Here is a 27,653-nt window from a genome sequence, read left to right on the forward strand (position 1 = left end):
TCCGAGCACTTAGATGCGAGCGGCAACTTCACCGGTAGCCCAGCGCGCCCCGCCGCCTGTCGCCCACAACAGCCCGCATCATCATCACCATCATCATCATCATCATCACCACCTTCATCATCCTCATCAGCATCAGCAGCAGCAGCATCAGTGTGATGAAGCAGCGGAGGACGGAGACCTTCCTGCTCTGAGACACTGGATCAGCCCGCAGACAGGTACGGAGCTTTTTAAAATCCGCCTTTTAACCACTCTGGAAACAGTCAGACACCTTCATTCTTCATTTCTAACACTGAACCAGAAGCTGCTTTTACTCATTTTTATAAAACTAACTGAATGAATTATAGTTTAATATTTAAAACTGCATCTTTGAGGTGTAGGAAAATTCAAAAACCTTGTGATTTTCTGCACTGGTGGTGCTTTCAGTGTGTGGGATTGTGTGTAGAAAGCACTGATCAGGCTGTAGAGTGTGTGTAAGTGTGGGTGTAGCAGAAGCTGTGTGTTATATACCGGTATTTAAATCTATTATTAGTACAGTATCTGCTACCTGCGGTAAACTGGCTACCTGTTGTGTGCCCGGCAGGTGAGCCTGTGCTCCAAATCTGCACATTTATTACTACATGTCATTAAAAAGCACTAATACGCACGTAAAAATAAGTTTCTGTGCCATTTGATCATCAACAAAGTGCAAAAAATAGAACAGGAAATGTGAATTGGGGCAACGAACACAGGAGAAATGAAATTGAACTGCAACAGAAGCAGAGCAGTGGAACATTTTTACAGGGCTGCATGGTAAGTAAGGAGGAATATCACTATTTTTGGCCATAAATTGGATTTTTTATTCATGTCCTTGGGCTGTAAAAACTTGCTGGATTTATCCGAGGAACCTGCATTTGAGGAGGAGGTGGTGCTGCTGCTGCTGCTGGGTTTGATTTAGTAGCCGAAATGGAAAAAAGTGTTTGAAGTGAAGCAGGGGCGATAAGAGGAGAGAGAGAGTGCAATTCACTCTACTGTATCTGCAAAGATGAAATAGTGGAATTATTAGGCTGATTGTTTTGGTAATGCTGGAGGAGGATGCCAGTGTTTTATGGAGGGAGGGGGAACTGCTGCCCCTTTAACTGGACAGTCACCACCATGATGAATCTCATGATGGACAGAGAAGAGAGAGGAGGAATTTTAATCCGTGAGGTCACACCAGATGTACATCTTCTCGTCCGAAAAGCAAACAGTAACGAGGGGGGGGGGGGCAGTGGCTGCAAGATGTGGGTGTGTTTTATGAGGAAATCTGATTTTTTAAAATTATTTATTTTTATTTTTAACAAAGGAGTAGTATGAGCAAGCATCTGGCTCCAAACTCAAGTCTGTAATTCAACATCAGCTGAGTGATTTCGCAGTACATCAGGGTGCTTCTGTGGGTTTTTGGCTCGTACAGTTGATTTTGGAAAATAGTGAAAATGCCTGTTAAGATTTCCTGAAACCCAGAGAGAGGATATTTTGTTTAATCCGACCAATAGCCTAAAGACAAAAGGTATTCAGTTCATCTTAAGGTAAAGAAAATGCTTCCTGTGTAGTGACAGTTATATTTAATTAGTTGAGGAAATAACTTTGTAGGTTGCAGCCTCTTAAATGTGAAAGTTGCTGCTTTCCCCCCAGTTTTCTAAGGTGGATAACAAAGAATTACATTGGATAATAAGCTCTTCTCAGCTTTACGGAGCTTTATCGTGATGTTTTTCGCAGTTTGGCTCACAACTTTTCTGTTCTCCGGCTCTCTCAGCATCAGAAAAAGCTCTAAAAACCCACCACACACTATCTGCTAAACACTAAACAACAGGCAGACACCAGCTGTAGAGACCAGCTGGTGAACATTAGCTTAGTATGTAGCAGCTAAAGAGCCTGATAGGAGGTGGTGGAGACCAAACACGGAGCTAAAAGCGACTAAATGTTAGACTGAAATTCATCAGGTGCACACAAACACGACTCAAAATGAATGACTGTGCTTGCTCCATAACTGCTGATGTGTAATAAGTCAACATATCAACTTCATTGGTGATTATATGTCACTGTTCTTGTTATTGCAGATTTAAAATGCAAGATGCTCAAACTTTATAAGACACAAGCGTCTTAACATGACTGGTGTCTGTCATTCATTTGGATTTTAACAGTCAAAACATTAAAACAATATCTGAAATACAGTTCTCAGTTGCAGGATTCACAGCTCAGGATTCTCTGTTTAACTTCATTCTCTCAATTTTCATGTTCCCACACTGATTTACTGCTTTAATCAAGTAACATCTAATGAGTCAGGAGCATTACATCTTCACTGAAGTGGCATCAAGGTGAGACAATCCAAAATAAAATCGGTCTCCAACCTTTCAAATCCAAAGAGAAAATCCTTGGATTTTACTTTCTACCGTTTTATTATTTATATTGCATATTTTAAAATGCAGGATGTCACAAATTCAGTCAGTTGCTGCTTCGGCTTGACACAGCTAGAAATGTGGGCGCCGCTCACGACACGTAAAGAGACAAGTGTCTCAACATTTCATTTCTCTGCTGAGGCAGAAGTGAAGCAGCTTCCTGTAAACAGTCAGACATTAACACATGGTTAACCTTGCTTGTACCTAATGGCTCAAATAAGGCATCATTATTCAGCTGGAGCGTCACGCCTCGCATCAACATTTAAATTCTTGTGTCTGTTACGCTTGGCATCACCGCAGAGTGAAAGCACTTCTCAAAAACAAGATCAGACTGAAGTCATGAGCAGGGCTCCACACAGGCCTCCTCTCCAGTTGCTACCTTCAGAGCAGCAGAGCCTTCTCTTCTTCTTCTTTTTCTTTTTTTAAACCCGGATATGAGACCAGGCTGGACTGACCGCACAGATTCCCTCCAGAGGAACAATACCAGCCTCTGATGAGGAATAAAGGCGGTATTGTCTCTTCGCCACGATGATGAAGGGCAGAAGCAATTCCAGGTTTCACAGAGAAGTCTCACAACAACACGGCCCCCGTCCTGACGGCGGTAATTGCTGCGTAACGGGCACACATGAATACCCCCCAAATCAGCTCTCGGCCTCGTGCGTGTGCTCAGGCAAAGTGCACTATTCAGACAATCAGAGGCATAAAATCTCAATCGCCCGTCCCCATGGCAACAGCAACTGCTGGTCTGATTGTATGGAAAGTGGTGTTTCTGATAACTTGTCACATGCAAAGTCTGCGTGTCATTAGTGAGCAAAGGGACTGATACTGTCGGCTGGTTTTTAAATGGGCGAATCAGTCCAGTATTATTCTGCACCTACTGATATTTTAAGTGACAATGCACAACCAGGTGTGTCGATGTAAGATAATAATGGATGAGATAGAGGTGTTTTATCTGCTGAGACACTGCTCATAACATCAGTTAAAGCTGCTATCGATTAATCAACGTAATAATGTGTCAAATCAGTGAGAAAACAAGCTTGAATCTGCAGTTTTTCTTTGCTTTACAGAGCTTTATCCTGAGTTTCAGCCCATTGTTTATCTGTCCGCACCACAACACAACTGTTTTGGTTCACTCTCGCCGCTCTCACACCTTTGTTTTTGGCCACAGAAGGCAGAATTGTCAGTTAAAAAGCTCTAAAGACTCACTGTATTCTCCTACCTGGTGAACACAGTGGAGCATTAAGCAGCTTAAGAGCTTGATATTTCAGTTTTTTAGAGGTGGTGGAGACCAAAAATGGAGCTAAAAGAGACAGAATATTGGACTTTTACTCATCAGGTGTAAACAAACACAACTCCAAATGAATGATTGTGCTGTAACTGTTGGATGCAGCATAAGCTGAGCAGTGAAATACAAGACGTCTGTTTGAAAGACAATGAATAGAAAAACACAGAAGTGGCAAATTAATGATTATAGATATAAACCTGTAAAGTTTTCATGGAAACTCTCAAACATGTAGTTAGTTCATTAAGCATCATATAAAATCATAATTAAATCCTTCTTTAAGGGTGTTATATGGAAGTTTTGCTATTGCTACATAGCTACCGTTAGCATTAAAAGCTGTTTACTCACCAGTGTAGAAGAAACGGTGTGAGTTCAGCATCAAACTTCATTCCTCCACTCGCCACAGCTGAGGTTGCTTCTGCTTCTGCTTCGTTTCTGCCTGGTTGGTGAAGAGGATAAAGTGACAGAGTGAGTGCAGTTTCAGGTGGATCTCAATCCTCAATACTTTTTTATTACTGAACAAAATCATGCACTGAGCGTTGGCTTCAACAACCAAGTCAGATTCTCCTTTAGTCCCAAATATTTCCTGACCTTTCAGCACTTTATTTAGCTAAGATTTGTCCTAATACACTACTAACATCCTGTCCCCATACGTCATGTATATTGGAAGAGTTATTGGTATTTATTTCCTCCTGTGCCATGAACTTATCTCCTTAAGCTCTAAGAAACGAGGAACAAAATCTACAATCCTCGTTCTCTGTGAGTCCATTGAGAAAGTGTTTCCTTCCTTAAACCAAGTCATTGAAATAAGTATAGCTGTAGTTTTAGCAGTGTAAATACACCCTGCAGCAGAAGATAGCAGTCTTAAATGCAGTGTTAAGTCAGCAGTAGATGGTTAAATACACGTGAAGGCCCTGACACATCAAGCTTGGCTTTTGGATCTTGTTGATTGTTGAGCATCTGTGACTGTGTGACTGGCCGCCACCTGCAGTTTTTACATCGTGTCTGGGACCATTGCCACTAACAGGCCATTATTTTTGACCAAATAGTCAGACAGAGCCCACAGTGATCCGGGGAACAAAAAGAGCCCCAGAGTCAGAGGTGTTACTTAAAGGGACCCTGTGGAGTTTCTGACCACTGGTAGAGCTACAGATGATGTGGGTCTCGTCAAAGTTGCTCAGGTCTTTACATCGGCCGATTTCTCCTACAAGAACCACCTGTTCTCTTACTGTCTACTATATCCCAGACCTTGACATCTGCCGTTATAACAAGACAATCAGCATTATTCTCAGCCCTGTGACGGACTGGCGGTCTGCCCAGGGTGTACCCCAGCACTCCCTGAAACCCTTAAGCAGTGTAATGGATGGATGTGCACGGTTCCTACAAATGGTTTCCCTACCAACAACAACAGGCCGGGCAATGCAGCAAAGGCAGTGAGGATTGTGATTGTGAGGTTACAGCCTTGTAAATAATGTATATAAACAATGCAGGTTTCAAAATATTCTTCACGAGGAAGGACACGCACAACCTCAAGGATACGAACACAGAGAAACTTGTGTTTGTTCTGTTTACAAGAAAACTCCACACAGGAAACAGAACCATACCTGAACAACTGTACAGATACCAAAACATTATTATGTTTTTAATTTCCAGTATTTAATGTGTGATGTTAAATCAGTGTAGGTATGAGAACCTTGAACCTTTACCGCTTCACATCAGCCACTGGAGGACAAGAAAAAAAAAAAAACCAAAGCTGAAGGAAACAGGCAGTTTATTGATCGGCAACAATCAACATGTGTTTTTTCCTCCAGGATGACTGAGGTGATGAACTCTCTGGAGCCCGGGACGGAGGACTTCAGCGGGGGAGGAGCAGGAGGAGATCAGGGCACAGTATCCTTCCAGGTGTGTGTGATATGTGTGTGTTTGGATTATTGCAAACCAGTCTCGTTTTATTCGAGCAGAAAGCATACAGCGGTGAGTCACAAGAGTGATGAGCAAGAGTAAAATGTGGGTTGATGTGACTGAGGTCATTAGTTGGACTCGGTCCTGCTGTGAGTAAATGGTATGTGTCTTATCCAGCTGAGCCAAAAGGACAAGTGAGTTATCGTCTACTACTGTCAAGATTTATTTTATAAACATAACTGTATCATCATTTAGTGAAGTGTAAAGAATGATCACTTATGCTTTGTTTTATCGCGCCAGGGACATTTTTTGTTTAATAAATCCTCTCAGTTTCACTCTGCTTTTTTAAGTTTTCCATCGGTGAAACTGGATCAAGAAAACGGCGACAAACTGGACTGAAAAAAAGACGTTTGTAAAGCATTTCCCCTGAAGCACTGATTTATTGATTTGCTGGAGAGGACATCAAGGCCTTCAGGTTAAAACTGGGCTTTTCTTTTCTTTGTTTTGAGGTTCAGGTCACATTTAACCACTGTACTCGATGCCTGTTTCCCATTCAAATTTAGTAATTTAAATGCTGTTGAAACAATGACAATGGGAAACTTAGATGTCTAAATTTTGGTCCTTAAGACCCCCTGATGTCTTTTGTCCTGCTGATAACTAGAGTGAGTATGTGAAGTTTGAACGACAAAACACATAAACATTTTATAGGCTCTCCATAGATGAGCATCACTTAAAATGATGATTATATCCTTCTTTTAAGGTGCTACATCTAAGTTTCTGCTATCGCTACATAGCTAGCATTAGCATTAACAGCTGTTTACTCACCAGTCTAGAAGAAACGTTGTGACTTTAGCATTAAACTTCATTCCTTTTGTCACTAAGAGCTCTCTGCAGTGGTGGGAAGCAACACCAAACTTCTGCTCCTGGTTCTGTCACTTGTTTTCTTCGACTGAAGTTAGCATGCTAACAGCTAGCTCCAACGCTGCTCAGATCACCACCGCCGCTCCTGAGTGAAGAAAACCATGAGAAAAGTCACAAACAGCCTCTTTAACTCATGAGGGATTCTCTATAATAGCATGCATTATATCAATATTGGATTGTTGGATACAGTGGGTGTTGTGTAGTCCACTGGAGCAACGCTGTTTTGAGGTGTCACATTTAGAGGCCTGTTATTGGCTGTTGGCTTATTTTGGAAGACTTGTATAAAACTATAAATTCTGTCCCAGGTCATTGCTGCGTCCAGATAAGAAAAGAGAAGATAGAATCACAAGCACATGCTCAAAATCAAAGTAGAAAATCAGTGACGTCGTCTTCAGTCCAGCTGCTAATCTGCTCCAGCTTTCATCTGATACACACAGTCTGCACTTTTCCTAATCCCATTTTTACCGCATTGTTGTTCTGTTCGACATGTGGTACGATTAATGATTCGTTCATCCGGCCCAAATATGACATCCGCCCTTCGGTTAACCTTACATAAGCTTCCACCAGATCTTCCCAGATACCCATGAAAGGTATCCAAAGTTGTCCAAGAGGCTTCCCTCCATCGTGGTGGAGCCGACGGACGGCGCCGAGGTGGAGAGCGGAGAGCTCCGCTGGCCACCGGACGAGCCGAGCTCTCCGGAGGCCCAGACTGAGAGACAGAGTCTGGGGGAACAAACTGCAGGTGAGGAGAACCATGAGGTTTGTTTTCTTTGGTCTGAAGCCACAGTGGACAGGTCGACCTTGTTCTTGTATTTGGTTCTTTTAGATTCAGTCTGGGCTGGTCAAAGAAAACCAGGACATGTAGACAAAGGTCACATGGACTCCTGATGCTAGCTAAATTTGAGCATCAACTCTGACTTCCTTATTCTATATTTGTCTTTCTACGCATTAGAAATAGAATAAACATCTGCGACAATATACCTGCAAAAGGATGACGTCCATTTTGGACTGGACAGGAAATCAAACCACCTTTTTTTTTTCAGGTTTACCCATGTTTAAACCTGCATATATGCACAAATTAAATTTGGATAAAAGAGTTTACAGGCTTCACAGTTCCCCATGTAACCTAAGAGTTAACGTGATTTGTTTTATTCTACTAAGCATTTAGCAGTTCTCATAGAAATTCCCTTAATTTGCTTTCTCCTCGAGCATCTTCTGGTTTTCCTCATCTTTGGTTTGTGTTTGAGGTAGAGGAACAAATTGGATGTGTTCCCATCCTTTTTAAGCATTGTTGCATATTAAAGTTGTTTGCTCCACATCTGATTTTCTGTAACCTGCGTGTTCTTCCAGACGAGGGAGAGTCGAGTGTCGGCGTGGATGAGGAGGCCTCAGGGGCGGAGATGCAGGACTCCAACTGAACAAAACTCTCCTAACCAGCGAAATCCACTGTTACTGTGAGTGTGTCCAGACTTGGAAGAATTTAAAAAATAAAAACAACAACAGAGTTCAGTAGAGACACATGGTGTGGATAGAAAGCATCGCACAGATCAGAGGAGGAAGGGTAGAAAAACAGATTCCCAAACCCCAGCTCACGATGGGGGCTTGGAGCCAGAGTCGAGTCGGCACCTTCAGAATAAATTTACAGAAGGGGATTTTCTTTTCACGACCTGGTGAAGGAGCTTTTCCAGACATATGTACGCAAATAAAGATGATTGAAGGGACCAAGTTGACATCCTGAACCTTTTTTTTTTTTGCCTTTTGTCTGCTTGGAAATGAACAAAAGATGCTATAACTGTAACAGCAGACATGTATTTAACGTCAGAAATCCCTCTGTCACATTCCAGCTTTGTGATTTTGATATAAATACACGTTTTAAATTTGATATATTAAACAAATTTTGTCTCTCTCTCTGGCTCCAAGCCCTCGCTGTCCAGATGCCCACGATATCATCTGCACATCTGATCTGGACAGATGTTTCTAAATGCTGTCTTAAGTATTTAGCTCATGTGTGCCATACTACTACTACTAATGGTAGCTACTGTATTTTGTGCACAGTTTTTACATTAACTTTAGATGTAAATTACATCACTGTTTGTTAAGTGCTCACTGCTGTAGTTTGGTGATCTTGGTCTCACTATTCACTTTGTAATAATAGCTACGATGTTTTAAAGAGCGGTATTTGATTAGGAACAAATTCATCACTTTATTCGATGTTATTACATTCTCTAATATATTATATAATATGTAAGTATTGTCTTCATACAGTAGGTGTTAAAGGGAATGTAATCGTGTTTTACTTAAAGATATTGGAGCAATATGTTCACAGGAATTTAAAGGCAGTCCATTTTGTAACAGACTACAGAAGTAAAAAGATCCAGTATATTTTAGATGTGTGTTGCTTGTCACAGACATGATATTTTTTAAAATTACTGGAAGCCTAAATTATTGCACAAGTAATAAACCTTTTCAAAAATTCTTAAAATGTTCTTTATTATTTAATTTATTGTCCCTGTGGTTTGCACTGATTAAAGGGAAGCTTTGCTTTATTCTGACTGGTTTAGGATACACAGCTGGTTTTTACTGAAGCTGTGACACATCTGGATCCAGTAATGTTATCTGTAGCTTAACAAAACATGTCAGCTTTCATTCTGCTAAGAAATTAGATGTATGAAGTTTTGTCATCACTTAGTAACTGGGTACAGACAGAGAACAGTGACCAGAACTCTGTATGAAGTGTCTTAACAGTAGAACTCAAAATACAATATGAGACAACTGAGCACAAAGAAAAAAAATCAAGAGATACGAAGAGATGCACAGGGGCCACAAAGAATGACAAAACAAGCCTAGAGGGATACAAAACCTCCACAGAAAGATGTAATATGACCTCAAAGAGACAGAAAACATCCACAGACAGATGTAAAATGACCATAAAAAGATGCAAATTGACTATAACAAGTAGAAAAACAAGCACAGAGACACAAAATGACCATGAAGAGTGAAAAAGCAAGTACAGAGACACACAAAAGGTCCTAGAAATGACCTAAAATGACCTGAAAGAGACACAAAATAACCTCAAAGCGACTGTAAAAAGATGCAAAATGACCATGAAGAGTGAAAAAGCAAGCACAGAGACACTAAATGCCAGCAAAGACATGTAAAATTAAACAAAATAAAATCTAAAAGAGACTCAAAATGACCTCACAGTGACATAAAGTGACAGCAAGGAGACACAAAAGGACATACAACATCCGGAGAGGGACTTAAAACAGTCACAGAGAGCTGCAAAATGTCCAAAAAGAGACATAATGACCCTCAGTATGGGGGTCTTGGAGAGGCTGGGGGCTCATCTGATCAATTGGTTTAAGTTATTGGTTTAATAGTTGTTTATTATACTAATGTGTGGGTCAGTAATTAAAAGTAGTTTGTTATGTCTCTTCAGTTCAAGCAGCCTCTCAGACCAACAACCAGCTGGTCGGCCATGTGTGATCTGAGCCGTCCCTTCGTGACTCTGCACGTTAGTCACTGATTCAGCTGCAGCCACGCGACATTCGCAGGGCTTTACAGGGCGATGACGTCCTCCAGTCAGCGAAAACATCAGTCTCCTGGTCGTAATTACAACTTGTATTTATAAGTCTGAAACCGGTAATTATGGTAACTCCCACGTGACACGAACGCAGCATAAGTCCAGCATTCACAGTCCTGCCTGCCTCACGCTGGATTCCCCTCACGCAGACCTTCTCTTTACGTCTCTCTGCTGCCTAAACTGTACTTTCCTTTTTGCACCACAAGTGGCAAAAAAACAGAAAAAGCATTAACCCTCACAGAGCTCGACTCTTAACAAAGGCTTTCGTCTGTAACGCCTCTTTGTCGCTTGGCTTTTTGAGAACAAAAAGTCTCACATTGGGCGTTTTTTTGTTCAGACTGAGATGTGAAAGCCTCAGATCTCTGCAGCTGGTGAGGAAATCACTGTGTCAAAGTTTTAAAAAAAGTTTATCGACAGAAACAAATGTAATTTTCATAAAATCAGCGTCTTTTGTTTAAGAAGACGCAGGGTTGTGCAGTAAAATTACATTTTAAATTGAGCCTTTTATGTGAGAGTTCAATCAAAATAAAAATGTTTCATGTAAACACTTTCATCCACTTGAAGCAGCAGGTTTAAACTTTAATTATTCCATTAAAAAGATGAAATGTTCTTTAGGAATTTATAAAATAAAGACGATCTGCTCTGCTGGCGAAAAGAATCGTCAATCAATAACTAAATTAACTGTTAGTTGGAGACTTTAACATCTAAAATCACTCAATAAAAAGCAGCTGCAGCCACACATATTTATATTAATGATCACATTTCTTTGTAAATGTTTTTCTAGCAGTGAGAAATGTCCGGTGGGAGCTCAGCCCTGCAGTATTTCTCCTCCTCCTCTACCTTCACAGTGAAGGAAGCTCAGGTGTGTTTCTTCCTCGTCTGAGCTCGAAGCTGAATCCAAACTCTGCTCTTATTTTAGCCTCTTCACTCTTGTTCATAAATCACAGTTATTCGAGGAAAGTAAACCTAACATCTGCTGCGCTTCGCCGCCGCGTTTCACGTCACGGGTTTATTCATGAATCGAGAGAAGACAAACGGCAACAGATGTTCTCCATCTTTTCAACATTAAATCATTTTCATGTGAAGTGCTGACTGTGGTGGAAAGCAATGTATTTTTATTTATATCTAACACCGCTAACGTCACTGAATTAGTTGTCATATTTGCTCCCTGTGCTAATGTCACATGCTCTGCTTGTAATCGTCACCTGGAGGCTGAGGGGAGTGAAAGTGAAAGCTGGTTTTATTTACAGCAAAATCTAATATAGCAAACAAACAGCAAAGGCTTCGCCACAACAATTTACTGTGAGCAGGTGAATCCAGGTGAAAACTGTGACAACACTGTAACAAAACTGATTTTATGTCGTAGAATAAAACCTGAAAATTTCAGGCATTTAACCAAAAACCCACCGACTTTAAGACGAGGGAACAGGAAGTGCTAACGTGCTAACTTACTTCCTGGATTTAGGACTCATTCCTGCCTGAGTGAACACGTAGACCTGTTTATCAGAGATGGCATCAAGAAGCTGCAGGACGTCCCTGAAAGTCCATATCCCTGACGCTTATCTCGATAAATTCATGGGGAGTATAATCAGAGGAGCAAGGCGAGTGTTTCCATCAAGATGTACTGGACTCTGAACGGTGTTACTGAAGAGCGTATAACAAAAACATGAACGGAGGCTGATATGTGAAAGTGATTTACACATTTCAGTCACAAATCTCAAAAAACTAAACTTTTTTGTTCATTTTTTAGTAGAAATAGATGTAAATATTGATTCATATGTTGTTTTATTCAAACTTTCTGTAAATAAAATGTGAAAATTTGCCTGTTTTTACATAGAAAATAGGTTCATTTCTAAATGAGTTTGGAGGGAATAATGGCCATTTTCTATACTTTTACAACATAAGCAATTAAGAAATAACATACACTATCCAGGAACAATAATTTGGGTTACATAGTGTAATATATACATTATAATAAAGGTACTTACTTCTGTTATTCATGCTTTTCTTGACGTTTTAGCTCCCAGTTTGGCTGCATCTGTGGAGAAAAGTAAACAATGGAGGAAGATTTAAATAGTTAAAATCACACTTTGAGTAAAAAAGAATTAGCTAGTTGCAGGTAAATATTAGAAATGTTCATGTTTGTAGTTTAAATGATTTCTGTCTCAGTCTGTTTCCTTCCTGTAGACACACACACACACGCTCAGCACTCCCACGTACACTTTGATAGTTTGTTGAGGCTGATCCACTGTTAAAGGTCAGAGTGGTGTCTTGATCCAGACAGCGAGATGGATGGCGTGGATCTCCATCTTATTTCTCTCATGCCTCGTTCGCTCTCTGGATCTGACCTTTTCAGATGACAGCCCTGTGAAGAGCACTTCGTCGGAGCAAGTGGGGTCACTCCTGGGAAAATGAAGGGCTGCGGGGAGCGAGAGGCTGCGAGGGGGGTAAAAAAAGAAAAAAAGAAAAAGAAACTGCAGTGTCAATTATCTCTCAAATGTCACAAGCTGTTTTTCAGAGGAAGGACTCACGCTCATCTCTCCTCTTACACAAACAGACTGCGTTTTACACATGATTCTCTCAAAGGTGGAAGCTTTTAACATTTGCTGCCGCAGCTCTGCAATCAGGAGAAAAATCTGTCACAGATTTGTACAACAAAATTCAACAAATACAGCTCATGAATACCAACAGAGCCTAGTGTTTCTGACTTTAATTCTGAACGAGGTGGAAACGTTTACTTAAAGCTGCTGTAATCAATGTTTTCAGAAGAACAATGTGACAGAGTTATCACCTGAATCTGCAGCTGCACAGTGAGTTTCAGCTCATTGTTTACTGAACACGGTGGAGAACAAAAACAGAGCTAAAAGAGAGTGAACGTTGGACTTAAACCGATCAGGTGTAACAGGAGTTTTCATGTTGTGGGCTGAAAATGGATGACGTTGCTTTGTAACTGTTGGCTTTGTTATCAGCTTCACCAATGTGCAGCTGTTTAGTCACATGGCTTTACTTAACAACAACATGAGATAAACTCTTAAAATATAACGTAAGTTATAGTTATCTTTTTTATTATTATTTATCTTGAATTATTTTATTTTTTCTTTCTTTTGTTCCTTTTTTCCATCTTTACTTCCTTATTTTTCTCCTCCTCTCTTCTTCTCTCCATCCTTGTTTCTGTCTGTCCTTCTTTATTTCCTCTTATTCTGTTTTGTTTCCACCCTTCCTCCTCTTCTTCTTCTTCGCTGTTCTTTCTTCATTTCCTCCTTTCTCTACTATTCCTTCATCTTGTTTCTTTCTTTTCTGCCTTCATTTATTTCCTCTGTCCTCCTTTTATTTCTCCTTCCTTACATTTTTCTTCCTTCCTAATTTCTTTTCATCTTGCCTCTTCTACCGTTCTTATAGTTCCTTCTCTTTCACTTTCTCTCCTTCTCTTCTGTACCTTTATTATTCCTTCCTCTTGTTCTCCCCTTCCCTCCTTCTTTCCTTCCCTCTCATAGATTTGACAACATAAAAATCCCCAAAACGAAATGTTTACTTTAATAAAATGCATCAATAAAACCAAACTCCTCTTCCTAATGATGAGTACTTTTAGTTTAGATAACTGGCTGTATTTTACTGTCTGTTTACTCAGTGTAAGTGAACTTTGTGAAAGCAGGAAAACCAAACATCTAAAACAGATCCATCCCTTTACCTCACGCACAGTAAATCATTATTTTTCTCTGCTGCATCTCCTCTGGCTGCTCTCCTGTTTCATTATGTAGAATTCATTCATGTTCAATTTCAAACAAAGACCCGCAGCAGACCACGCCAGCGGCCACTTGTAAATCTGTGTATTTAAAAGTACCTTTTAACACAGCCATTAGAGCTGCTGAGTGTTGTGAGGGAGTTGTGTTTTGATGATGTCAAAGTGTGCTGTGCCAGGACTTTCATCTCCCACTCCTGCTGGCTTCAAACAGGTCTTTCAAATGAGTCCGTGATAGGCCGAGGTAATGCACACCGGCCCTCCACCTGCAGCCAAACGCCGTCCTCTCACAGCTCGCCACCACTGGATTATAAGGCTTTTACTCCACCTGTAATGTCAAATACAGAAAAATATATCATACATTTAGTTGGATATAAAATGTCAGTGGTTAGTTTTGCTGCCACCCTGACAAATATTCAGTTTCCCTGAAAAGTTTCTCATTTTATCGAGACCCTTTTCTTGGTGTGACAGCATCTTATTATGTTTATATAGGCTACGTTTGTTCTCGGTTTAATGAAATATTTAGAGTTTTCGGGAAAACTAGAAAGTTTTATGACATGACATGAAGTGAAGAAAAAACTGAATGACATCAAGAAAATGTATCACATCTGCATGAAAAATATTTTGTATTCAAGTGAGAAAAATCCCTTTATAACAAGAAACTGAGCAAATTTATTATTTTGTCATGATAGCAGCAATATGCTGCCATAAAAGAGAGTCTTTCTGAGTAGTTAGAAGCACAAGTAGAGATGAAGCACATAGAAGCTGGATATTAAACCAGTTGTTGTAAACTTAGTTAATGTAAAAGTCAAGTTTATTTCTTGCTTACAAAATCTGCTTTTGACCATGTTCTGATTTAATATCTTAGGCCATATTTGCATGTGAATAAAAGCTCCTTAAATCAATATTTGGGGAAATATGTTTATTCTTCTAATATTGATACCGTTCTCATGTCTGCACAGGTGGTTAGCTTAGCTTGCACCAAGCTTGTTTATACACTTTTATTGTCTCATGAATGAAACAAATAAACTGTAATGAGTTAATTACTGAGACTTTGCCACCATTGGACTGAGCCAGGCTAGCTGTTCCCACATTTCCTGTCTTTATGCTATGCTAAGCTAACCAGCTGCAGCTCCATATTGAACAGACACATAAAAAGCAAATAAGCACATTTGCAAATGAGACTGAACTGTCAGAGTAGTATCAGTTTTAGTTAAATGTTGATACATGCATTGAAAAATAACATGTTTCTATCTCAGTATGAGCTTTCTGATCAGGTGTCTGAGTTCATGCATCTTTAAGTCAGTGAAAGCTCCACACTGATGAACACAGCTCTCATCTGTGTGACTCCAAATGTTGCCTTGAATCAAGTAAAATGTTTCTGAACAGGTCAAAGGGTTAGTCTCATTATGAGGAGCTGATGCTGATAATGTGCCATACAACATAAGCAGAGAGGAGTTATTTCTTGAAAGGGCAGACTGATGAAACACAGCATGGATTTGATGAAACACTTGAATGTGCAGTGACTAAATTAAAGAGCAGAGAGATGCAGCGTGTTTGATTGTATGAAGAGCACTTTGCTGTATGGACGGCAGCCAGCTAGGAGCTCCGTCTCCTCTGAGGCCTCTCAGCCTTCTAGTTGGACGCCCACGCAGCGTACAAAACTCCTCCATGTTAGACTCATCGTGGCCGCCGAGCAGAAAACTAACGTAAACACTCAACTTGTAGCTGCTGATGCTGTATTTGTTTACTTTTCATAACTCTGACAAATTTTTATGTCAAACACACATAATAATGGAGAAAAAAATACTTAAATTGGGGATTTCTTTCAGAAAACTAAAGTATAAATGACAAATGTGTAATTTTCCATTTTGAGAAACATTTTACTCAGTGAAGCAGCATAAAGATCTGTTCTGAAAAATACACGATCTGTGGTCTTTTGAGAAAATAAAACTTTTTTTTTATATATATAATTTAGTTTTATAACTGTGCCCTGTCTTTGCATAACGTTGTTGTTTCTCTTCTAAGTTTGAGAAATTAGTAAATAGCTACTTATATAACTTATATAATGAGTCTTAGTTAAATATATTTGCTGTGTTAACCCTTGACTTAGCTTGGTTGAGATTGTTAATTTATTAAACTGCTTGGGTAGTTATTTAAACTTTCAAATCTAGTCTAGCTTAATTAAAATGGTCATTTGTGTAATTCAGTTGTTAATCTTCTGTTTTCCTTTTGACGAGAAAGAGAAGAGGAAATGTTTGTTTTAAGTTATAATTATTAAACGAATGAAGAAAAATAACATTTGACACCAGCAGGTGCTAACATTAGCTAGACGACCTTAGCTAGCTATTTTTGCAATTTTTGGGAGCACAGAAAAAGACTGACAGCTGAAACACATTTTCTCTTCTCTCTCGTCTCAAGCAAAGCAGCAGAGTGACAACAATAGTTTTTTGGACTCAAATTTATTGGAAACAGGAGAGCCTCTGTGAAGTTGGACCAGGAGATATTGTTTTTGGTGTTTGAAATCTGCAAATATACTGTTGTCTTTCCTTAAAAATTGGATTTACTGAGTTGAGAGTTAGAGCATCCTCCACCTCAAAGTAAACTATTACTCTTGTAACAGGAGGAGAAAATGGAGGGTGTGTTTGTGGTCAGCTTTAACCCACGGTTCAGGTTGTTTCACCACTGAAAGCTCAGGTAACACAAGATGAAACCGAGGTACTGTTGCCATGGTTACCCTCAGGTTAATAAATGAGTGTGGTTTAACAGTTGACCAACACAGTTTTAATGCACACCTGCCAGCCAATCAGAAATATTCTCTAAGGCTGTGGTATGAAGCACTTTAGCTCACTAACTGGTTTTCGAAAACTAAATAGTTCAGAAATCAGTCACAAGTTCAAAAATGTATGAAAAAGTTTGGGTCAGATCAACTTGTAAAAACTGTATGTTTTCTGTGAAAAAAAGCTCTGTCAAAATTCTACAATATTGAACTTACAGTAATAATTTAAACACTCACTGTCTGTATCTGTCTTTTTATTCTGTTTCAAAATATAAACAGAGTGAGGGAGGAAGAAAAATGATACAGACCAAATCGGTGCTGCATATTATTCATAATTACACAACCAGTTTGTCATTCAGCTCTGGTACACAGTTGTTCAGTGAAGAGCGCCTCTTCATTTTGTTTGGGAATAATGTTCCACTCAAATATGCGGCACAGCTCAGGGTTACTCTAGTAACCTTTTCTATGAATAGTAAATGTCACTGTAATCAATTTTAGATGGGGCGGCTCTGCAGGTGGAGCCTGGAGCAGGTTGGGAGGAGGGAGAGGGGTTGATGTGAGCTGAAGCAGGAGCGAGCGAACCTCCGCCTACTGTACCAGATGGTTTTATAAAGGCTTCGTGAGGTAAACAGCCCTGAGATGCAAAGAGCCCAAATATCTGCTGAGAGGAGGGAATATATACGTCAGAGTCCAGCTCTTCTGTGTTTTATTGTGTCCTGTTATGGGATTAAGCGTCATTACGGGATTTGTTATTGTAATATTGTGATTTAGCTTGTGTTTCCTGGTCTTAAAAGCTACATTTCAGATACAGTCTGCCCCTAGACAAGTGAAATTAAAAATAAATGCCTCCATTTTTATAATTCCCCAAAATATCTTTGACTTATTTTGACACACAGAATATTTCAAATGAGATATTTGACTCAAAACAAGCTCTACCGGGAGGATACTGTAAACTGATATTGTCAAGGGGGATTCAGACTCTCAGGGGCTCCAGGTTTTCAGTGAGTCAGTTACACAGCGGTAATTTGAGTAATTAATTACCCCATTGGGCCGGCAGGAACACAAGGCAAATGGCCAACAACTCTAAAAACATGCAGGAGGTTAAAGACTGGCAAGTAAATACAAAGAAGGACTGGAAAATCAAAAGGATGGTGCAAGTGGAAGTGGACCAGTGTATATACTGGAGAGTTAATGAGGAGGTGGGGAACAGGTGAGCAGGTGGGCGTCATGGAGGGAGGGCTGCAGGTAAGCCTGGCACGAACTAAAAGATTCTTCAAATGTAAAATCAATTTCTAAAATGTGAGAGATAAACACATAAACACTACTTATGTGGACAACCAGACAACTGAGGCGATAAAGATGACGATCAACTGGAGCCACCGAATGATCTACTCCAAACTAATCCAAACTAACAAGCGCTGAAACCAAACAAATGAACCAACGTTTGGCATTTTTGCATCAAAAAAATCATATTAAGCGATTAATCTGTTATTTAAGTTGTTGCCGTTTATTGTTCTAGCAATCGACTAAACAATTAATCGACCAGGTGTTGCAAGTCTACAGCAGTGCAACAATAAAGACAGGGATAAAGAAAGCTGCTGGTAAATATAAATATAAAGAACGCAGGTTTCAAACTGGAGAAAACGAGAGAGGAAGGAAATGCAACACGTTTGTCAGACTGAAATGAAATCAACCTTTCTCACATCCACCTGGCAACAACACACAGCACCAGAGAGCTGGTACTTCTGGGCTAATTCTGCACAAACGTCCTGTCTCACGAAACAAAGGCTCTGGGTGTAAGCAGCCAGCAGAAAATGAGTTCCCCAGATGGCCTGTGATTGGCTGCAGAACCACGGATTCACCCGCCAATAGTACGAGGAGAAGATGACCTAAAGCTGAAGCCCACAGAGCCATGGGAGCAACAACACATTAGCACATTTCCCCATTTACACATCCTCTAACGGGGAGGGGGATGTAACACTACAGTAGAGTCGAAATGCAGCGTATCCATATACTGGGGACAGTCTGAATGGAAACTGAGAGGAGTGAGATTAACATTGATTTATATGTGAAAGTTGAGGTGTTGTACTTCTGCAGGATCATTTTGTTCAGTGGTCCTGTTGCTCACTCTGTGAATAAATAAATTAAAATTCAAATCTGCCTTTGGATTTCATCCTGTTGGCGCAGTGGTGGATGCTGGCACATGCCTGCGATACTCAGGAGTCAAATTCAGCTCACGAAATGTTTTCTCCTCTCATTTCATTCTCTCTCTCTTTTTTTTTTCTTCCTTTCCTTTCTGCCTCTGCTGCATACTGTCTAATAAAGCAGCAATACGTCACCCGGCAATTTCACCTGCACGGCAAACACAAGAACACAGACAACAGGGAGAGTGCAATCAAGGAACAGGCTGTATTATTTTCTCTTTTGGGAGTCGCAGCGAACCCCCAAAAACAAAACTCCTGCAGACAGACGGAGCTTCTCTCGCTGCTCTGCATGAGGGTGACCCAGATCTTAAACTGCAGATCTTTGTGTTCCCAGTCTAAGTCAGATCAGAGCAGGTGAGTTTAAGTTAAAGCCACATAGTTAGGACTGTAGCCATTGTATCACTGCACTGAAACGAAGCTGAGAAATTTACGTTGTAGTTCAGGACTTTAAAGCAACATTACATGACTGTTTTACCTTAAAATAACAGCTCCTGAATAATTATGATGGTACACTGGCTTGTAATTAGGAGAATGGAGCCTCTGTCATTTGTACTCTGCGCCCTGAACGCCTGCTCTTGCTCTATGTAACTGTAACTGTAACTGGGTAGTAGTCAGCGGCTTAAACTGCTGGAATCAGGTCCAGCAAGTTCCAGAGTAAAGCCGAACTGTAGATCAGTTAAAAAGACTTAGAAGTCATTAAAAACCAGCGTTCATCTCTGATATCCAGCCAGGAAACTTTTAAAATATCAGGAATTTTGAATGGAGTTTGGTGCGTTTGTTTTCAGTGACAGCACTTCCTGTTTCAAAAGCTGGGGATCGTGGGTAATATACACAGTTCTGCTGTGTTTCAGGAGACTGACAGTCTTTGTTTTCTGCACACCAAAACCACTTAACCACTAAAACTCGGAATCAGTTAATAACCACTCGTGGCTGCAGGGGGCGCTGCTGCTCAGCAAAAATTACATTTTGTTGCTTTAAAGTAAAAGAACAGAGATATTTATGTCACAGTTGATGTAAAATCTGAGTCTCCAGCTACAACATCGCTAAAAAACAATGCAGGGCTTCACATTTGCATTGTACTCAGTCACTTTACACCTCTCTTCATTCATAAAGAGAAGACGCAGACGAAGGGGAAGAGACATTTACGAAGCTATTCTCTCGATGCGACGTGTCATTTTGCTGTTCAAGTAAATATCACCTTATTGAAACTGAACTGTTCCTCATTTTGCCCGTGGACCCGCTCAGAGCCCTGGAGATCTCGGCAGGTCGTGGAGAGCCTCGGGGCCTCTCAGACTGAACCGAGTCTCTGCATCTCAGGCCCAGTCCACACGACACAGAGCTGATGACGCTGCATGCATTATTTAAAGTCTATCCAACTCCCAGTGTCATAGCATTTTAATCTGCGACCTCTCATAACCCCCCCTCTGCAGGACTCATGTTACATTCCCCCCGGTTGTACTGACAGGCAGAGAGAGTTGAACAGAGGACAAAGATGTTTCTTTCAGAAGATAACTGACATTGTTTTATCTTTTTATTTTCTGCTGCTCCCCTCAGCAGCTTTGAGACAGAAATTTGTCAAAATTTTAAACTTTTGAAGAAAAGTTTACGGAATCAGATTTGGAAAAATCATTTTAAGGTTTTTTTTTTTTTTTTTTTTTTTTAGAATTTCCTTTACAATTTAGTGTAATTTTCTGCTCCTATGGAAAAAGCACAGACAAATTCAGTGATTTCAGTTTATTTACTTAGAGTTAATCTGTGTTGATTTTTATTATTGGAATCTTTGATCTCCATATGTGTTGATTAATGCTTGCCTGTAGAAAAATCTAACCTGTTGTCCTCAGAATAAAAGACTGAAACTGGGCTACAGCTGTTGTTTGCAATTAATTGGAATTAATTAATCATAAATTCATAAATTCATAAAAAAGGACCCACATACGCCCCTAATCAACACACGGATATATAGTTCTTTCAAGACAAATATCATTTGCTGTTCTGAAATTACTAATAAATTGCCAACCAGTAAAATAAAGCATACCATCCATAACCATCACTAACCTTACAAGCAAGGTGCACAATATCATATAGCTCCTGAATTAAGGAATTAGTAGAGGAGACTGCTTTGGTTCAGTCTCCTCTGTTCAGTCTCTACATTCAAATGTAAATGTTTTAAATATTCCTCAGCTAAGATGATCACTGGGTGATAGGAGACCATTTTAAACAAATCTGAAGTTATTGGATGACTAAAACTGACACTGAGGAGCGAATCCCTCCGCCAAGGCCAGACAATCCTACTCACATCTGTCTAACTCCCATAAAAGAAAAATAGAAGGAAAAAGGAAGGAGTCTGATGACATAAATGTTTGTTTGTCATTGCTGCACCTTTAACCAGAATGAAAATGATGATGAAAAGCTTCATATTTCAGAAAGGGGAAATGGCTGTGGAGAAACCAAGAGAAAGAGACGACTCTCGCAGGTGATTTCTACCCAGAGCAACATGGCAACAGGAGGAGGATGGTTAGTGAGGATAGTTAGTAAGAGCAGGCGGTCCTGAGGGAGTTTGATGATGTAGAGTGGAGCAGTGTGACCTGCTGGTTCCAATACTTCACCATCTATCTCCTCCTGTTCCCCCCCCCAGCTCTGTAAAGGATTTCCTCCTGTATGGATGCTGAACGTCGGTGCAGTTTGTCTTTGTCAAACGTGATTTCAACCTTATCTCCTTTTAACCACGTGAAAAAGAAAAACCATGAAAACAAACGGCAAAGTGGACCCAGGACGGTGGAGAACATCCCTATCACCAGAACCTATTATTTACCTGCTGCACGTTGTTTTTATCAGGAGAGTCCACTTAGGGCTGAGAGATGTAGATTTGTGCAGCAGCTTTGAAAATACAGGTACTATTTCTTAAATTATAGACTGCAGATGAAAGGCAGACGCATGCAGTCTTCCCTTGCCTTTAGAGGGTTTGTGGGGATTTTATCAACAGAGAATGCACACTGCACATTCAAGAGGTAAGCTCTGATGAGATTCTCAAATCCAGGCCATAGATACATCATTCCACTGTATGATATGGCCTGCCCTAGTTTCACCGGCTGGGAAGTCACCAACTTGCTTCCTAATTGATGAGTAGTTACAGCAATCCTGTTCTGTTTAACATGGGAAGTCTCGTGCCTGGTGTCAGGTTTTTTAACTTCTGAAACATGCAGAGACTCGTAAATTGCTCTCACCATGAGCATCAAAAGAACAGCTCGGCACAAAAAAACACCTCATTCAACACTGCAGGAAATTAAACCGAAATAAGAAGTGGAAGAATTTCCTGCAGTATCGTTGCTTTGTTTCGTCTCCACCTGCCTTTATTGGATCTTTTCTTTCTCCACCTCAGCTGTGGATAAAAACTTGTTTGTAATATTTGTTTTTCATATTTCTGGCGTCGCTGTTCAGTTGTTTTTTCTTCGTTTGAATTCAAAATGTGCAACAGAACAGCTGGAGGAAAATTAGAGAAAGCAAAACCAGGGTGTAACCAAATCATATCATAATAATATCATGATGTGAACGGGGCGTTGAGGATCATTAATCAGGCTCCGCTCCACAAACAAAAGATACTCTCTGCGACAATGTGTTATGTAAATTAGGGTCATTAGCATGATTTCTTAAGTCCATGTAAACACGGAGCGGGAGAGAGTAGATAGATCATGTGTAACCTGTAATAAACCCCCCTGTGGCGGCTTACATTTCCTCCCCTGGTGGCGTCCATATGCTGGCAGAGCGAGCCGGGCCAGGTGTGTTACGGAGCTCGCAGCATCACCTGAAGCAGCTCACACGGCAGGTGGAGCATGACTTTCACCCTGCAGCCATTCATACAGCTCTGAGATAAAAATAAAAACATATTTATCCTGGGAAGATTTTCCTTTTTTTTTTCTTTTCCGCGACTTCTCTTGAATTAAATTTTGTCGTCCTACCTGGAAGCTGCTGGAAGCACAACTACACTACAGATGCTCCAGGGCATCTCGACCCCGGCTAAAGGAAGTAAAAGCATTATTCTTTGCCCCCCCTCATCTTCTCCTACAGTCCAACCTTCCTTTTACCCTGCAGTGGACTCTGCAGTTGGACTTCCCTGTTTGAACGCAGGGAAAAAATCTGTCATGATTTTATTTAATATTTCAGGTCCTGTGCAGCTAATTCACCCAAATATCTATGACGGGAAGCTCCTTGACTCTCTCACCAACCGCCCTGTCCTCTAACATCAAAGCCAGATTTTTAAAATCGATGCACATAAATCCAACAAGGCATGAATACATCAGACCCTGTGCAGCAAAAAATACATGGTTTCTTTTTGTGCTTAACCTGGATTTGACACCGATGACATCAAATATCAGGCTGTGTCTGCAGACTATAGTGATTTTCTGTCTCGTTTTTCTCCTCTGTGCTGTACAGTTTGTTGTGACTGAACAAAGAAGCTCTAATCCTTGTTTTTTGTGGTACATGCAATCGTTGGTGCAATTTTATCTCAACAAAACAAGACAGAAGCAGTATGATGACGTTTGAGATGGAGAGATAATAAATCTATGATGAGAGTGATTAAGAGAAACTGGTTTAAAAAATACAATTGGCTCCTTTTGTTTCCCTTTAAGAAGCTTAAGAGCTGTTAAAATCATTTTATTCCACTTTGACAATATGACACATGCACATATGATCTGAAATATTAAATAAAATTAAATAAGATTTTCCAGCTCCTCATTCAAGCTAATGTTATGTATTCAAATCTGAAACATATTAAACTTTGAGAGGGACAGTAGAATGAAAAAATAAAGTCCTGTGGGTTTGTGTAACAGAGTGGTGCAGGGATGACATATTTTTGTACGTCAATCTGTAACTTCATCACCCTGGTTCCAGAAGTAAGAAGCTAATGTTAGGTCTATAAACCAACTACACCACGGTCACATGACGTCAACGTCTCCACCACTGAGCTTCCAACTGGTCATTTCATTTAGCTCTGAGCTCTTCTACAAAAGCCTTTCTTCTTAGAAAGTTAGTGAGAGTTTGAAAGAGCGTGAGTAGAAACACAACGAGGCTGTAAAGGTGGACTGGTGAGTAGATGGGTTTTCATGTTAACGTCCCCGACAACCTCTGTAGTCTCATTTAGACACTCGTTAGCAACCGCCTTTTTTAAGACACGTAAATGCTTCAAACGTCAGGAGTGGGGGATTTACTGACCCATTTTATGTCGGAGAATAAAACCTGAAAATGTCTTGAGCTTGTGTTAAAACCACAGACCTTATTTCAGACATTTAACCAGAAACACACTGACTTTGGGACAAGGGAACCATGAAGTGCTAACATGCTAACATGCTAACTTACCTCTGAGTTTTAGGACCTATTCCTGCACCACTCTGTGACTGGCTTGTTTATGGTTTGATGCTGATATTTATATTCTAACCTGCAATATATGTCCTTGTAAATGTGACTTGCTGAGGTCTAACCCAGAGTTAAAGTGAGGCGATTCAACCTTTGAAACAGGAAACGGCTCTTTGAAAGAGGAGCTGTGATGTCAAATGACACTTTCATTGAATAAATTTAACAGCTGGAGGTGGTGAAGTGTGATGTAGTTTGACTCATGGATTTGCTCGACTAATAGGGGTCCCTGCATTTCAATCAAAACGTTCAAAATCTGTCCTTAGAGTCAAGATTTAGGTCTCTCTTTCATCTCAGAAATCTCTGGAGGTAAGACAATGTCGCTGTAAATAAAGTTTTCCTCAGTTAAGTGTGTGTTACATCAGCAGATTAAAGTTCAAGGTGTCACAATCACATGTAGGTGTTGTGTTCAGGTGACCGAATACCTATGTCTACATATTATAGATGGATATTGTTGTGAGCAGCATCATAAGATAACCAAAGTTAAAAATGTAATAACATAAAAATGGAAGCAATAAATAAGCCATTGAGAAGGAGTGTGTGTGTCTGTGTTGGATGTGTGTGTGTGTGTGTGTGTGTAGGTGTTGATATTGCTTTCTCTACATAATAGAGAAGGAGGGAGATAAATGTGTGTGTTTCAGAGAGCAAGCGACTCTGACAGCCCGTCTCACAGCTGGGATACCCGGTCCTCAGGAGTGGGGCGATCAAACCACGGGGGCGCGGGTTATTTTGGGAACCACTGAGGAGGAAGCGCTTATTTTCGCCGCCATCCAACCCCCACCCCCCCCTCCCTTCAACATCCCTCAGCCTCCCGCCGTCTGACAGCTCCCTCTGTTAATTTGCACAACCTCAATTAGCCCTGCAGTGGGGAGAATAAAAGAAGTGGTCAGACAAAATCCTCTAAAAGGGTCTATTCAGTGTAGACAAGGGGAGTGTGTGGGGGTGTGGGTGGTGGGGTGGGGGGGCCCTGAGAGGATAAAAATACATCTGAGACTGAAACGTGCGTTTGATGTTTGCACCACGCAGCAGCGAGGCGGTTCAACCTCTAAACAGGGAACAGGTCTTTGAAAGCAGACCTGTGATGTCAAACGCCACTTTAAATGAATAAATGAAAAGTACATTATCCAGGATATATATTTATATAACGACAGAATACTTGAATGTATGTATGCGCTTTATAAAGCCGATTTAAGAGGTGAGTACAGGTGGAAAAGCCAAAGTCCCTTGTCGATTTCACCTATTAAGGAGGTGGGAGGGGCCAGGGTAAAGTTAGATTTTCATTATCGCAGCTGTGACATATAGATTTTGCAAATTGGAGTGAGACTCGCAGCTGACGGCGCCAGTGGTGTGGATGAACATAGGTGTCACTTTTCCTGAGATGCTCTGGATCTTATCTTAAGACATGTCACTTGCCTTATGTTTATGAGGATCCAGAAACGACAGGACACCCCTAGAGGTCCCACATGAGTTTTAGGGGAGTTTGGAGGCTGTTTGTCGTGTTTCTCGAGACATTTCCGAGCAGTTTTTGTTGTTTTGTTGTTTAGGTAGGTGGTACATGTCAAGATAACATCCAGATGAATGTCAGGACTGATCGGTGGATATTCTTCTTATTGTTAACAAGGCCCCTCTCAGTATTTTCTGACTTCCTTACCTTGTCTGTGGCACCAAGCTACTGAAGAGAAATCTTCCATCCGTCCATTTTCTGCTGCTTGTTCAGGGTCTGGTCACAGTGGCTGCAGACTGAGCAAGATGCTCCAACATCCCTCTGCCTGGCAACGTTTTCCAGCTCCTCCTGCTGGACCCTGAGGTGTTCCCAAACCAGATTAGACTCTATAATCCCTCCAGCACGATCTGGGTCTACCTCGGGAAAAAGAAAAACATACATGTTACATTTGCAGCATATATATGTTTCATTACAAGTATTTTCAAGTAAAAATCGATCTTAACTTTTTGTCTCCCATCAATGCTTCTGCCTCACATCTCATAAACACACACAAACCAGACGTTATTAAACACACGAGTGACTGACAGCACTGTTACATAATGCATTTTCTATGCCTCTTGCTTCCATATAATTCTGTTTTTACTAACAACACTTTATGCTGCAACACGGGAGCAACACATGACAGGGAAACAGCTCCTGTTAAGGTTCATTTATTCTCTGAAAAAGGCAGAGTGGAGGATGGTGTGGGAGTGGAGGTGTGTGTGTGTGTGTGTGTGTGTGTGTGTGTGGAGGGAGGATATAGTGGCGGAGATGAAAATAGAGGTTGATGTTTTTGTGATCGGGGCATTAGCAGCCATCTGTGACCTTGCTCTGTAAAGAAGCCCACAGCTCTGGATTCAGTGGGAGGGGTCGGGGGTTATTTTGTGTGTGTGTGTGTGTGTGTGTGTGTGTGTGTGTGTGTGCACGCTTGATGAGGGTTTGCCTTCAACACATTCCAGCAAAGCTCTTTTGACAACATGGGAGCAGCACAGAAACAGTTCATCACCACAAACTTTGCCTCCATTCCCCATCCCTCTGCTTTAAGTAGCATGCCTATTATACAGCTATATGTCTTTACAGGTCCATGTGGTTTGAAGTAACTGAGACCTGACCCAGGAACCAAGAGGGCCGGGTCCAAACTAGAGGTGTTTTCGGACCAACAGGAGCTCTGAAGTGACGTAGCCAAGCCGTTGGTTGCTGTAGAGTGGTGCAGGAATGAGTCCTAAAACCTGGAAGTGAGTTAGCATTTTAGCACTTCCTGGGTCCCTCGTCCAGTCAATGGATTTTTGGTTAGGTGTCCAAAATAAGGTCTTGAGACATTTTCACGTTTTATTCTACGACATAAACATGACATATTCGTGCCTGTTTGGTTTGGGTAGATTTTCTACAGGTCAATTTCAGATCACGAAAACTTCTACTTGGAAAGGTTGTGGTGGTAAATCTGTTGTGGATCCCCAGAGGATGGACCTCATGTTTCTGCTGATCCTCTAGTGCCACCGTCAGGTCAGAATATGCACTTAGATATTTAAATTAATAGGCAGATTATCATTACATTTAGTGCTCTAAAGGTTTTCAGTGACCATCATGTCCCATCGTTTTAGCAACATCCCCAAGAACGGCAAAATCTTCATTATGTTACAGTCGTCATTAAAGCCATCCACACTTTCTTATCACAGGAGTGTCATAAAAGCAGAGTTTTATGTATTTACTCCTGTTCGGATTGAATCAGGGTGCCAGGCTTCACAGTTTTTAGTCTTCTCTCTTTTCTCACTTCAGGTTTAATCCAACAGGGCAGTCACACTGATCCATTATGTATTTTTCTCTTCATTTTCAATGCATGCGTACTGTCCAAACAAGTCATCCATCTCCATCAGACTTCCATCTGTTTCTTCATCTTATATAAGGCTTTTAAATTAAATCAAACCTCATTAGGACAA

At 40.7% G+C, this 27,653-nt stretch overlaps 1 protein-coding gene and 1 long non-coding RNA gene across 4 annotated transcripts; one reads left to right on the forward strand and one right to left on the reverse strand.

Moving 5' to 3' along the window:
• Window positions 1–9,001, forward strand: LOC108902192 (protein LBH). Of its 2 annotated transcripts, none has more exons than XM_018703946.2 (4): window positions 1–215; window positions 5,508–5,586; window positions 7,087–7,261; window positions 7,870–9,001. In XM_018703946.2, the coding sequence occupies exons 2-4, from the start codon at window positions 5,509–5,511 to the stop codon at window positions 7,935–7,937; spliced, it is 321 nt and encodes a 106-aa protein (XP_018559462.1). In that variant the 5' UTR covers window positions 1–215; window position 5,508; the 3' UTR covers window positions 7,938–9,001. The 2 variants fall into 2 exon arrangements, with proteins under 2 accessions (XP_018559462.1, XP_050934164.1); XM_051078207.1 differs by lacking the exon at window positions 1–215 and adding an exon at window positions 719–789.
• Window positions 4,115–26,083, reverse strand: LOC108902193 (uncharacterized). Of its 2 annotated transcripts, XR_007815187.1 has the most exons (6): window positions 25,885–26,083; window positions 13,944–14,169; window positions 12,323–12,538; window positions 12,091–12,140; window positions 6,424–6,604; window positions 4,115–4,135 (listed from the first exon to the last, which is right to left on the reverse strand). It is a non-coding gene; the product is annotated as an uncharacterized LOC108902193 (long non-coding RNA). The 2 variants fall into 2 exon arrangements; XR_001964022.2 differs by lacking the exon at window positions 4,115–4,135 and having other exon boundaries at window positions 5,594–6,604.
• Window positions 26,084–27,653: the final 1,570 nt, after the last annotated feature.

This window comes from Lates calcarifer, linkage group LG19 (genome assembly GCF_001640805.2).
Source record: "Lates calcarifer isolate ASB-BC8 linkage group LG19, TLL_Latcal_v3, whole genome shotgun sequence".
Lineage (NCBI taxonomy): Eukaryota > Metazoa > Chordata > Actinopteri > Centropomidae > Lates > Lates calcarifer.

Coding starts and splice junctions, on each gene's coding strand:
- LOC108902192 (XM_051078207.1), top strand. CDS start 734: ATGAAATTGAACTGCAACAGAAGCAGAGCAGTGGAACATTTTTACAGG. Junction 790..5,507: donor CATTTTTACAGGGCTGCATG/GTAAGTAAGGAG, acceptor TTTTTCCTCCAG/GATGACTGAGGTGATGAACT. Junction 5,587..7,086: donor CAGGAGGAGATCAGGGCACA/GTATCCTTCCAG, acceptor AGCTTCCACCAG/ATCTTCCCAGATACCCATGA.